At 48.7% G+C, this 12,687-nt stretch overlaps 4 protein-coding genes across 4 annotated transcripts; 3 read left to right on the plus strand and 1 right to left on the minus strand.

Annotated features, from left to right (window-relative positions):
- Positions 1-918: 918 nt before the first annotated feature.
- Positions 919-4,643, plus strand: TrAtP1_001142 (uncharacterized protein; the record flags this gene model as incomplete). Its single annotated transcript, XM_014086281.2, has 5 exons — positions 919-1,660; positions 1,731-2,451; positions 2,518-3,088; positions 3,153-3,250; positions 3,308-4,643. 5 exons carry the CDS (start codon positions 919-921, stop codon positions 4,641-4,643), a joined length of 3,468 nt encoding a protein of 1,155 aa, XP_013941756.2.
- Positions 4,644-4,740: 97 nt separating this feature from the next.
- TrAtP1_001143 (uncharacterized protein) lies at positions 4,741-5,793 on the plus strand (the record flags this gene model as incomplete). The annotated part of the gene is made up of 3 exons (XM_066110869.1): positions 4,741-5,336; positions 5,403-5,478; positions 5,557-5,793. The coding sequence occupies 3 exons, from the start codon at positions 4,741-4,743 to the stop codon at positions 5,791-5,793; spliced, it is 909 nt and encodes a 302-aa protein (XP_065966942.1).
- Positions 5,794-6,327: 534 nt separating this feature from the next.
- On the minus strand, positions 6,328-9,501 carry TrAtP1_001144 (uncharacterized protein; the record flags this gene model as incomplete). Its single annotated transcript, XM_014086280.1, has 1 exon — positions 6,328-9,501. The coding sequence occupies one exon, from the start codon at positions 9,499-9,501 to the stop codon at positions 6,328-6,330; it is 3,174 nt and encodes a 1,057-aa protein (XP_013941755.1).
- A 1,620-nt stretch (positions 9,502-11,121) lies between these two features.
- TrAtP1_001145 (uncharacterized protein) lies at positions 11,122-11,972 on the plus strand (the record flags this gene model as incomplete). The annotated part of the gene is made up of 4 exons (XM_014086279.2): positions 11,122-11,208; positions 11,269-11,449; positions 11,531-11,815; positions 11,878-11,972. The coding sequence occupies 4 exons, from the start codon at positions 11,122-11,124 to the stop codon at positions 11,970-11,972; spliced, it is 648 nt and encodes a 215-aa protein (XP_013941754.2).
- Between the last annotated feature and the right edge of the window lie 715 nt (positions 11,973-12,687).

A 12,687-nucleotide genomic window follows, 5' to 3' on the forward strand; every position in this document is an offset into this window, starting at 1 on the left:
CATCGTTATGTACCCCTCTCACCAGCAGGTGATTTTAGCATGCCCGAAGGCAGTGCACTTTTCCACTAGCATAATATATATATTAATACGCCAGCTTGCACTGCGCGTGACATGACGTCTTAGCTAAACTGCGCAGACTCGAGAGAAGGCAGCGCGCGATTGAGACAGCACGGTAATTAAAGATGTTGCGTGCTAGAGTCTTCCTTATAGCCTTTGTGATACTTTATCCCAATAGATTTACGCAGCGAGACTTGGTATGTGCATTTATATGCGCGGCTTGGTGAACCCACGCTTTAACTGATGACACATGACTCACTGTATTCTGAGAGCTAGGCTCAGCTGTCACAGGCGTTCTTCTTATAATGCCAAGTCTAGCTAAGCATGGACAAAGAGAATCTCACGCTGCAGCTTGGGCACGGTAATTGAAATAGACTTTTTAGGCAGTGGCAGCACTCGGTAGCATATGCCCGCACAGATACTAGTAGCTTGTGCTAATGTTGGTAGGTGTGCCTTGCCATAAAGAAAAGAGGCAACATTAGAGGGAAAGGAAAACACAGTAAAGAGATGAAAGTAAGATTTGGATTCGGTTCATTAGAAAGAGTGAAATGAAATATTCCTTCCATCTAAATACCCAAATCTTCTGTATCCATGAGACATTTGTAACAATCATTTGGCATGGTTTGTATGCTTAGGTGCGAGGGTGCTTAGATAACGGAGTAAATAGTGCCGATACCACACACAATGTACCTAAGCTAGCCAAAGTGCTATAGAAGAATTGGGGCGTATCAACTTCTCCATTGTACATTCATTTATCCGCTGATATCTTATCTCTGCACTTCAGGCACATCTTTACCAGGCATTCATTCGCTTTCCTCTTTCTCTCGCATAAACTACAGGCACCTCTTTTCGCTCCATCTCATGGCCGGTGGTAACAAGAAAAAGAAGAAGCCGGCAGCAAACCCAGCGAGAGGCTTTGCAACGACCTCTGTTGCGTCCAAACCTCGCTTGGAAGTGGTGGATGTAGGATTACAATCCTCTTCAGGCGTCAACACTCCAAAGAATGCCCCTCCAGCCGCCTCAGAAGTTACCCCACAAGCTTCAACGCCAGCCGAACAGCACAGCGAACGGGCACAAGCCAAGGAAGCTGTGCTCAGCCCCGAAGAGTTCGAACGACAGCTCGAAGAATCCGAACTGCAGCTATTTGTAGAAAAGTATTCCCAGAAAGTGAAGCGAGATGCACAGCGCCAATGCTCCCGGCTCGAGACCGACCGACGCCTGCTTCGGAGCCAGGCAGAGACCATCAATACACCAAAATGGCTACCCCGGGAGTTGATGGACCACATTCTCGATCTGATCAAGGCAGAAAGTCGCTTTTATGCATCTAGTTTGTCGTCTGAGAATGCGGGGCCTGGAAAGATGCCATCTGAAGAAGATTTAGTATCACGCATATGGACCTTGCGGCAAGCTCTGTCTGGGGCAGCATTTTCGGAGAGCGTTGTTGAGAGCACTATACAACACATTTTGGACATCGCGCCAAATATCTCATCTGCCCCTCGGGACTATATATGGGGATTAGAGGAAGCCCTGGAATGGCTTGCTCGTGAAACCCCTCTCGAGGAGCTTCCTACGTATGGGAATAGGACCAAACCGAACCTTAAAGGTTAGCATCTTCCATGGCCAGCCAAAGACGCAAAAATCCACGTTATATCCTGATCTAATGGTTTATTTAGACTCTGCGGACAATACATCCGCAACTCCTTCTCGCACAGGCACTCCCAAACTGATCGCAGCTGAAGCTGGCCGGAATGAAATAAGCAACACACCGAGTAACCGCCAGGGTAAATCCCGTTCGCCCCCAAAGGCACCTATCGCAACGTTCGATGGCGAAATTGAGCCCGAAGAGTTAATACCAGAATATGTCGCTACGAAGAAAAAGCTACTCGAATTGAGCCGTATGGAGAAGAAAGGGCCGCAGTCCAAATCCACCACGCAACAAGCCAAAGATGACGAGACAGACTCGACAGTGGCCGTTCTGGAATCCAAATTGAAGAAAATAGAATCTGATATTCTTTTTGATAAATTCTTGGCAGAGCAGGAATGGAAGAAGGAGAAGGTTGTCTTGGAAAAACAACTGGCTTTGGTCAGAAAGAACCCTGTTGTTGATACAGATAGCCAGCTCCACTCGGAAGATCCTGCGTCTGAGGTCGCTGAAGATGATGATATCGCTGCTATAGCTGAGAAAATGGCTAAAGACATCCTGGCTGAGAATGCTGAAGATGATGATATTGCAGGCTTGTTTGAGTCTCTTCCACAAAGCGAGGTAAACCCGGCTACGGGGAAGCTCCAAACTGTGGTTAACTCTTCAGACGGTACCAAACTTTTCATCCGAGAGTTTGCCAAATGGACAGGCGTCACCCCGAAACGAATATTAGAAGAAGCCTGTCGCTCAAGGTATGTGTCATACCGAGCCGCGTGTTTCTCCAAATTATTACTGCAGTGATTGCTAATAGCGACTAGGGATCCTTCTGTTAATATTAGGTACACGGTTGTTTCCGAAGCTTCATTTGCCAATCGTCATTCTGTGGATATTTTGTGGTCCAAGACACAGGAGCTTCCTCATGTCATTGCAAGCTCAGATGTCGAGGCAACAATTGATCCCACGCATTTCACATTTACTATGACTAATGTCGCCACACCTGATATGAAGCAGTCAGAGGCTTATATCGCTACAGTGGCCCTGTTTCATACATTCAATAGCAATCCAAAGGATGAAAAGGTCAACCTCAAACTTCATCCTGTCTGGCGTGACTTCTGGTCTGAGATGGCCGAAGCCAAGAAGTCCCATCTCGACGCGCAGGATCGACTGGTTGTGAAGCAAATCAAAGCTCTTGTCCGCCAAAGACAGGACCAAGAGCTTGAAGATGGCGTCGTTCTACAGGGTGCGTTCCGAGGTCGCAATAATGGCAAGGCCTCTTCAGATGGAGTTGAATCAGGGCACGCTGAGCGGACGAAGCACATTGAAATCGATGAAAATTTGAAGAAAATGTGGGCCTTAAAGTCAAGTAGAAAGAAGTACGAGGCTATGCTGGTATGTTATTGATTCGTGCTATTTTCTATCGCAGTACTGCGGTGTATTAACAGCATTATTCTAGCAATCTCGAGTCCAGCTTCCAATGTGGAAATTCAAGGGCGAAGTTCTCAACGCTGTGGATAATAATCAGGTGATAATAATCTGCGGCGAGACTGGTTGGTAAGTTGGGCTGTCGTGCTCTTTGCCTAACGATGTCTATTGCTCACTGTGTTGCAGCGGTAAAAGCACCCAGGTACCGGCCTTTTTGCTGGAGCATGAACTGTCACAGGGTAAACAGTGTAAGGTTTATTGTACAGAACCTCGTCGTATATCTGCCATATCTCTCGCCCGTCGAGTAAGCGAAGAGCTGGGCGATGAGAAGGGCGACTTGGGGACTTCTAGATCCCTTGTTGGCTATTCTATCCGCCTTGAATCCAACACATCCAAAGAAACACGGCTTGTATATGCCACCACCGGAATTGTCATGAGAATGCTCGAAGGTTCCAACGATCTCCATGAAGTCACACATTTAGTGCTTGATGAGGTACATGAACGCTCCATTGATAGCGACTTCCTTCTCATTGTTCTTAAACGCCTCCTCAAACGCCGCAAAGACTTGAAGGTTATTTTGATGTCTGCGACTGTGGATGCTGAGCGGTTTTCTGCATATCTAGATGGCGCGCCTGTTCTAAATGTTCCAGGAAGAACCTTCCCGGTGCAGGTCCGCTACCTAGAAGATGCTGTTGAACTTACCGGCTATGTTCCTAGCACGTCGGAATCCGATCGACTAGTTGATCTCGATGACGATGCTCCTGAGGCGACTGAAGTAGATGGCTTGAAATCTGAGATAGCACAGAGCCTCACTGGTTACTCAAACAGAACCAAGGCCGTTCTTGCTCAGATGAACGAGTACCAGATCGATCTTGATCTCATTGTGGAACTCATCGCTCGAATTGCTACCGACGAATCACTACAAGAGTACAGCAACGCAATCTTGGTCTTTTTGCCCGGCATTGCAGATATCAGATCGCTAAATGATATGCTATTGGGAGATCCTCGATTCGCCCAGACTTCGCTTGTCTATCCTCTCCACTCCACGATTGCCATGGAAGACCAGGAAGCAGCTTTTCTTGTACCACCCCAAGGGCTGCGAAAGATTGTGTTAGCGACGAATATCGCTGAAACTGGTATTACTATTCCGGATATCACTTGCGTGATCGACACAGGAAAGCATCGTGAAATGCGCTTCGATGAGAAGAAGCAGCTTTCTAGGCTGATTGATACTTTCATATCGAGAGCAAATGCCAAACAGCGTAGAGGACGAGCTGGCCGAGTGCAAAATGGACTATGCTTCCATATGTTTACTCGGTATAGGCACGATACTCTTATGAGCGATCAGCAAACTCCAGAGATGCTTCGACTTTCCTTGCAAGACTTGGCCATTCGAGTCAAGATATGTAAGATAGGGGGGCATCGAGGAGACGTTGGGCGACGCTTTGGACCCCCCCTCAGCGAAGAACATACGTCGCGCAATCGATGCGCTTGTGGATGTTCGTGCTTTGACTGGCGCTGAAGATCTTACACCACTTGGTTATCAGCTGGCAAGATTACCTCTGGATGTTTTCCTAGGAAAACTCATCCTATTGGGCTCGATTTTTAAATGCCTGGATATGGCCATCACTGTCGCTGCAATTCTATCATCCAAATCGCCGTTTTCTGCCACTTTCGGACAGCAACAGCAGGCAAATAATGCCAGGGCCGCTTTCCGTCGCGCAGATTCGGATGTGCTCACAACCTATAACGCATACTTGGCGTGGAAGAGAGTGTGCCAGTCGAGCGGGAACATGGGTAAAGAATTTCAATTCTGCAGGAAGAATTATCTCAACCAGCAGACACTCACGAATATAGAGGATCTGAAGGGTCAGCTTCTAACCTCTCTTGCTGACTCTGGGTTCTTGTCATTGACAGAGGAAGAGCGACGGGGCCTCTTGAAGCTGCGATATTCTTCAGGTGGACGCGGCCGCCGTCAACAACAATTCGTTGATGTGCCTCAGCGAGTAAATCTCAACAGCGATAACGACTTGGTTTCGACTTCTGTTATAGCATGGAGCTTCTACCCTAAGCTTCTCGTCAGAGATGCTCCGGGCTCGAAAGGACTTCGCAACATAGGAAACAACCAGTCCATAAGCCTTCACCCAACTTCGGTCAACCGTGCTCTGTTCGATGTGAGATGGCTGTCTTACTACACCATAATGCAAACGAAATCGTGGGTCATCAGTCTATTCCAGGTTCTATATATCCGTGTCTGAGGCATTGCTAACCAACGGTATAGGGTTTACCGCGCACAGGAGACCAGCGCGACAGAGCCCTTCGCGATAGCACTACTGTGTGGTGACGTGCGCTGCGATGTAAGCCATATATCTCCATCTGAAGATTCCAGTCTACATGACTAGAGTTGCTAACCATTTCCTTCCTTTCAAATTTAGCTCTATTCCGGCGTTATAGTATTGGACGGAAACAGGGGTCGTTTTGCCATCCCTGATTGGAAGACGATGCTCGTTATCAAAGTGCTGCGTACGCGACTGCGCGAGCTGCTTAACAGAACTTTCAGGCAACCAGGGAAACTGCTCACAGCACAGCAGGAGAAATGGTTCGACGTGTGGCAACGTCTGTTTTCCCAGGATTTCAATCAAGACAAGACTGTAGGCACCGTGAGCCTATAACCTTTTGGCCTGAGTAGGCATCTTCTTTTTCTTCTTCTCTTCACTGGCTGGGTAATGGACTCGGCTTGCAGCTTTCAGACGCAAAATTAGAAACAGTGGGACACCACACTGGAGGTTATCAGGATAGGCATGTCCGTCTAGGCGAAACGGTTAGAATCGCGATTTACATCGAAAGTAGGAACAAAGGTAGTGCCTGGTTTAGGCACGCGGTAGATTTGATTCTATCATATAAATAGGAGAATTACTATGACTCCTTGTTGCGCACATACATGTAAATAATGTGTACCATATCAGAGCTAAGCTAAGAATTGTAGTAGGGTATATAGATACTGTAATATAACGCGCGGTTACGGGTACCCGAGCATTAAAAGAATTATTTAAAATACCTTATATTAGTATAAAGGAAAATGCTATACTTATTGCTATTTATATGCACTTATAAGGCTTTATTAGGGGTAGTTATTTATAAAGGAAAAGGCTGCCAGAAGCTATTATTTTAGGCTATTTATTATTATAGATACCTAATACTATAACTCAGTTGCTGTCCTCCTTGTTATCCTTATTATCCTTCGCAGCTGGGCCTTTTAGAAACAGCTCTCGAAAATCCGCATTACTCTGCGGCCCTGGTTTTGTGTCTTCGACCGTCGGTTTTGTACTAGATATTGGTAATATTCTTGCAGCAAGGAAACCGCCTCCACGCTTTGGAGCTGGCTTCCCTAAAGTAGGTCGCCTATTCAATGACGAGGGTATGAAGCTCTTTTCCGTACTACCAGCCGGTCTGTCTTTCTTGGCCTCGCTCTGGCTACGGGGGACAATGCGATCCTGCACTTTCTCGGCCTTGGCATGACGAAGATCGTCAAGAGACCCGACGCGTAACTTACGGCCTTCAAAGTCCATGTTGCTGAGCTGGAGGCTTGCCTTGCCTGCCGCAGAAGAATCTGCAAATTCAATTTGTGCGCCGCCATGGCCGGGCTGGAGGACAAGCTTGATAATAGAGCCAAACGGCTCAACAAGTGCTCTCACTCGGGCGTCATTAACAGTGTCAGACAAACCCATGAGTGCAATGGTGCGTGCGGCAATATCGGCTGCGGTAGTGGAGCCTCCCATTACTGTGTCGCCCTCAGTATCTTCGGTCGCTTGAGATGCTGGAGTTGCACGGTCGTGTGATACACTCTGGGCCGTAGGCTTCACGTTCGAAGGCTTCGAGATCTCAACCTGGAGGATTTTGTTGACATACTTGATCTTATTCAGCTCTGATGCAGCTTTTTCAGCCTGGTCTTTCGTTTCAAAGTCAATGAATGCAAATCCGCGACCCTTTCCGTTGTCGCTTCGGGGAACGTTTATTCTTGCAATGGTTCCGTATTTTGAGAAGATCTCGCGGATTTCGTCTTCTGTAGTTGAAGGGCCTAACCCCGAAACGTGAACTTCTCGGCCCTCGGCAACAGCACCCTCTCGGTTCCTCTTGCGGTTGGGATCTGAGTATTTAGCCAGCAGCGTGTACTTTCCATTCAGCAGAATGCCTTCTTTGGCCACGGCTTTAGCAGACGCATCGCTGTCACAGAAAGAGACGTAGCAGAACCGACGATGCGAGTTCACTTTCAAGCTAGGCCACCGAATGCTTAAAATATCCCCACAGTCTTGAAATAGCTGGCGAATGTATTGCTCATCAGCGGTAGGCGGGTAGTTTGCAACGTATATCGTTAAGTCGTGACCAGACTGAACAGTGAGCTGAGATTGCCCAAAGAACTTTCCATCCCTGAGCAATGCGGATCGAGCCTCATCTGGCGCACGGAATTCGATCAATGCCGTTGAAGACTGGCCATCCTTTTCGCGAACAAGTGCCGTGATATTGTTTATATGGCCATACTCTTTAAAGTACTGGCGAAGTTTTGTCTGGGTAACTTCAGCGGGAAGATTTTTGACAATCACAGACGTATTTTCTCTGTCTCTCCGCAGGCCAGACTGAGCCTCGCGTGCTTCGTGCTCGCTCCTTTGGCGCTTGTTGGTGCCGGCATCTTCCTGGATTTCGGCAGCATCTTCTCGTTTCCTCTTTATCTTATTTGAGGAAGTATCCTCCTCTCCAGTGGGATCACCAGGGTCAGCCGCTGTCTGTGCGCTGTAATAAGCAGCGTATGCAGCAGCCTTTTCTTCTTCTTCTAGCTTGCGTCGCTTTGCAATCTTGTTTTCGGCTTTTTGCACTATATCTGCCGCCTTGCGAACATAACGTGATATTTCATAGTCGTTGCAATGCTGCATATAAACCTCCAGCACTTTTTCCGGCCAGTCAATTGTTGACCGGTTCACAGCACGGTGAAGGACAGCGGTCGCAAGCACCGGTATTCGGAAATTACCACCTGCGGACGAGGGCGTAGGACTATTGGATGAGTTGGTGGAAGAGAAGATGAGCATCTCCCACATATAGTAGCGAAACCAAAAGTCATGGCTATCGGCATGGATTTGAGCCTTGGCCAGCTTATTCCACTGCAATCTTGCCTCATCTATGGCGTTTTTCTTCTCAGTCAAGTACTGGATATAGATGCGCTCAAGTCGAAACTTTGGATCACCCTGGAAGTCTTTGCCGTAGAGTCTCTTGCCTACAACATCAACATCCTCCAGAGCGGCACTCAGGCCGACATCGGCCACGTCGACAGCCTCATCGGTAGCGCTTGCGTCCATTGCAGTCCGCTTGAGGAAACCGCACCAGGCTACATACATCTCGATCATGCTCTCCATGCCATGCTTGTATAGCTGATTTTCGCTCGTTGCGGCATGCTTGATGGACTCCACTTCAGAAAAATCTAATCTCGCCTCTTCTGCGCATAGTATTAACCTATTCCATAAGCGACCCGACCAAGGGCAATGCTGAACGGCTCGACGAAGGGCGTTGAGGATAAATTCAGGGGCTTTCGCGTCGGCATAGGAGGATGAGAGAAAAACAATGTGCTCGTGCCAAATCGATTCATCGGTCGCGAATATTCCGGTCAAAGCTCTGGCATAGAGTCCACAGCAGAGATTGAAGCTGATATCGGTGCCGTCTTGGCCGCTAACAACATGTGCTGTCTCCCACTCGAGGTATTCAATCATGATCTTCTTTTGCGCTTCAATGTCGTCGGCTCGAAACGCCTGTTGTAGCTTGAGTTCGAAGGAATCTCGTTTGCCCATGAGCCGCTTTGCGCCTTGAGATGACGCCGTAATATCCTTCATTGATTCTTCCCATGCAGCTCGGTTGTACTCCGATAAGAAGGTCGAGTACATTTGCGATGTGTCGTCCCACGTGAGATGAGGCGTTGTCAATCGGTCACGGTAGAGGTGTGTGATGCGTTTGACCCCCTCTGGTGTTTTTGTCTTTTCCAGCAATTCCATTTCGAGAGATATCCAGCGGTCCCAGAGAAGATGGCTATCATTGATGCGATACTTGATAGCCTCGTAGCCCTGCTGCCACAAGCCAAGGGCAGCTTCAAACGAGAAAAGCTCACGACCCATCATCTGCTCTTCCTCTGGCCATCCGGCGGCATCAGAATGGCTATCCGCCCAGAGGGACCAGAAATAGTTGCAATATGCTAGCCATATTCTCAAGCTGTCCGGCTCTGCGCTAACAGCGCGTTTGAAAAACTCGACGACATTTACGCGTTTCTCAAGGTCGGAAGCGTTGCGGATAGATTCGTCGAGATAGGCCAGCCAGCTGTCCTCGCCTACAGGGTTAGCCATGATCGCCTTCTTCGTCCTTTTGGGCAAAGCATCGAAGCCTGCAGTGCACGCCAAGAGTTGCCGCAGAGATGCAAAAGGCGATTCGAGAGCGATTTGTTGCTAGACGAGGTTGCTGACGGCAAGCTGTTTTCGCTAGAAGAGCTGTGCAGATGAGATCTGCAAGTGCAATTGCTGATGGTGCCGCTAGTGCGCCTGCCTTGCCTTCCAGGTTGGTGGTACAGGTGGTAGTGGATGACTTCGGTACCTAGATGGTACCTACCTCAGTGGGAAAGCCCGGGGCTGAGTGCACTAGCTGCAGCACACGGCTGCGCGATGGCAACCGTGAGCGAGGTATCGGGCAGGTCCTCGCTGCTCCCATGGGAGAGACGGATCGCCCAGCTGCCACACCATTCCCAAATTCTTAATATAGCTGCCACTAACAGGATAATCGGCTACCACCTCACTTCAAGAACAAACATCCGTCTACACTGCATAAGACCAGCTCGACCCTCTCTAGCTCTGTGATATTGTACTTCCCAACGTTCTTCAACAGCTGAAGACTCGTCATATACCTATACATGCTGCTGCACTTCTTAGCGCGCGTACTCGCTTACACCAGAAACCGCAACAGTAGCCAGTTGCTTCACAGGGTAACGGTTCCGCCATTGAATCAGACGCATGTCCCCAGGCGCGGAAGATTACTGCTGCTACCAGTAGGTGGCACTAATAATAACCTAATGTTAATTGCTAAAACAATGCTCGCAGACACTAGGCGCTGTCCGTGCCAGGGCCTGTTTGCTGCCTCGCATATTCGTCCACAGGCTGACACGCGACCTGCCCGTCTGTTCAGACCCCAAGCCATGATTCCACGTTTCAGATGCCCCCTACTTTGCAGAATGTAGCAGGTACCCAGTCTGGCTAGGAGTCAGGCACAGCATAAACCGCCGTTTGCTGCGCGTTATTAGCGCTGGCTGGTGCTAAAGGTGGGACCCTGGACCAGGATCGCATCCCTATCATCATTAGCTGTAATGATCTACGGAGCCTAGCACGGAGAGCCAAATATACTCGAGGCTCGGCGAAGCCTTCATCTTGCATCTTGCATCCTGTCTGTCGACTCTTCATTCTTCTTTTTTTTTAACTTCAACCAGGTCTCTGCTGACCACCCACGCTCCCTACGACGTTATTGCGAATTGTACTTCTTACGCTCTTTATTCTCTTATTTTCGTCTTCTCCCTTGTCGAGCCCCTTCTATGGCCATTCCTGCCGCAAATCTTCGATATTCTCACTAGACCCTTTCTCCCTTTACTTGAGAGATTTGCATTCCACTCATTCGGCGTCATTCATTTCCTCGTGTATATTGCACATTTCGGTGCAAATTTGTTTTCGCTGCTGTTCGAACCGTGTGTGCTGGTAACTCTCGGTCGACGCCTTTTCACACTTTCTGCTGCCTTCTCTGCTGCTTTCCACTGTAGCACTTCCTCCTTAGCTCTGCGACGTTATATGCGCCAGAGAGAAAGAGAGAGAGAGACGTCTATTAGCTTCGGCCTGTCTTTCTCTCTAATTAGTTTATTCTCGACGACTACTCTGAACCTCCATCTCATCCCTTCTCCTCTCCGAGCGTGAGAGCGGCCACCTTTCGAAATGCGATCCCTCTTTCCGGTGGTGCTCGGTGCACTGGGCTTGATCTTTGTCGACGGTGTTGTTGCCCAAGATCCTCCCGCTTGTGTGGTATGTCGATACGGCACAATGTTAAAACTCTGGCAAGTTCCGATTTAACTGTGATTATAGCCGACTTGCGCGAATCAAGTGAGAAATCAATTCACACAATTCTCCTGCACCAGTGCAGATGACGCTGCCTGTTTGTGCGCAAATGCCAATTTTGGATTCGGCGTGCGAGACTGTGGTCAGACTGGCTGTGGTGCTACCGACGTCCAAATTCAGTCTTTTCTAGCTGGGTCGTTTTGTCAGGGTAAGAGTGGAAGATATCATATGGAGAATGCGTCCCGCATGGCGCGAGTTTGATATTGGCTTTGTACTCACTCACGAATAGGCCAACAACTAGCATTCTCTGCTACCGGCGCTTCAGCTCCTCCAACTTCGGGCGTATCATCAACTCCAGCTGCAACAGCACCAACAGATGCCACGACTCCAGCACCAACAGCTCCAGCCTCCAGCACTTCAATCCCGGCTTCATCGATTCCCCCCGGCTTCATCGATTCCCCCGACTTCAGTGCAGCCCACAGGCCCGCCAACAACAGCACCACCAGCCTCGACAGGGGCTCCGACTTCCTCTCCGCCAACATCAACTGCTCCTCCTCCAACTACCTCCGGCGTAGTACGTCTCCCCGCGTCATGTGAAATCGATATTGTGAGATTGCTGACTTGAGATAACCGTAGCATTCGGGAACGTTTCCATTTTCCAATTCGACTTCATCTGCTGCCCCTTCTACCACTGTCCCTGCTACTTCTGCCTCCTCTACTCCCACTTCTAGCGAGACGGCCGCAGCAACTCCTGCTGGTGGCTCGGGATTATCTCAGGGTGCAGCCATTGGTATCGGAGTCGGAGTTGCGGGTGGCGTAGTTGCAATTGCCTTTGCCGCTGTCTTCATGTTCCTCAGAAACCGCAATAGGCCCAGTGCCTCTTTTGATATATCGCAACCCCCCTTCCAATTCGGGATCTGGACAAGGCGCTTTCGAAAAGTACTCGAATGACATCGAAATGATGTCCAACCGGTACGAAGATATGGTGCCTCGGCAACAGCCAAAAGTTATGGTGTAATTGCGTGTCGTTGTCTGCTGTAGTCTTCAGAGCAGCTAGCTATCTGCACTCTGGTAGTGGGACTAGCTCATAATTGAAGACCAATTTTCGTCCACGTTCCATTTGTTTCAACTGCATGGGTTATGTCGCAGGGCTATAATTGAAGACTTAATCAAGGCGGTTGTCGGAGACTAGACGATTTATTCCAGAGAGGGTATCTGTTTAATGTGTTATCCGACATCCACTATCCGAAAAAGAAGAAGAGGAAGAAGAGGAAGATACACCGGTTGAGGGTAACGTCAAGCTAAAGCTCGATTTATACATTTATAAATTTTAGCGACGCGGGAACCATGTCTGATAAAAGTCTATCCAGTCACCCGACTGTTTGTTTTTTTTCCTTTCGTTGTACATATATTGATACAGATACATGCTCATTGTCATGCTGACTC

Source organism: Trichoderma atroviride, chromosome 1, assembly GCF_020647795.1.
Source record: "Trichoderma atroviride chromosome 1, complete sequence".
Classification (NCBI taxonomy): Eukaryota; Fungi; Ascomycota; class Sordariomycetes; order Hypocreales; family Hypocreaceae; genus Trichoderma; species Trichoderma atroviride.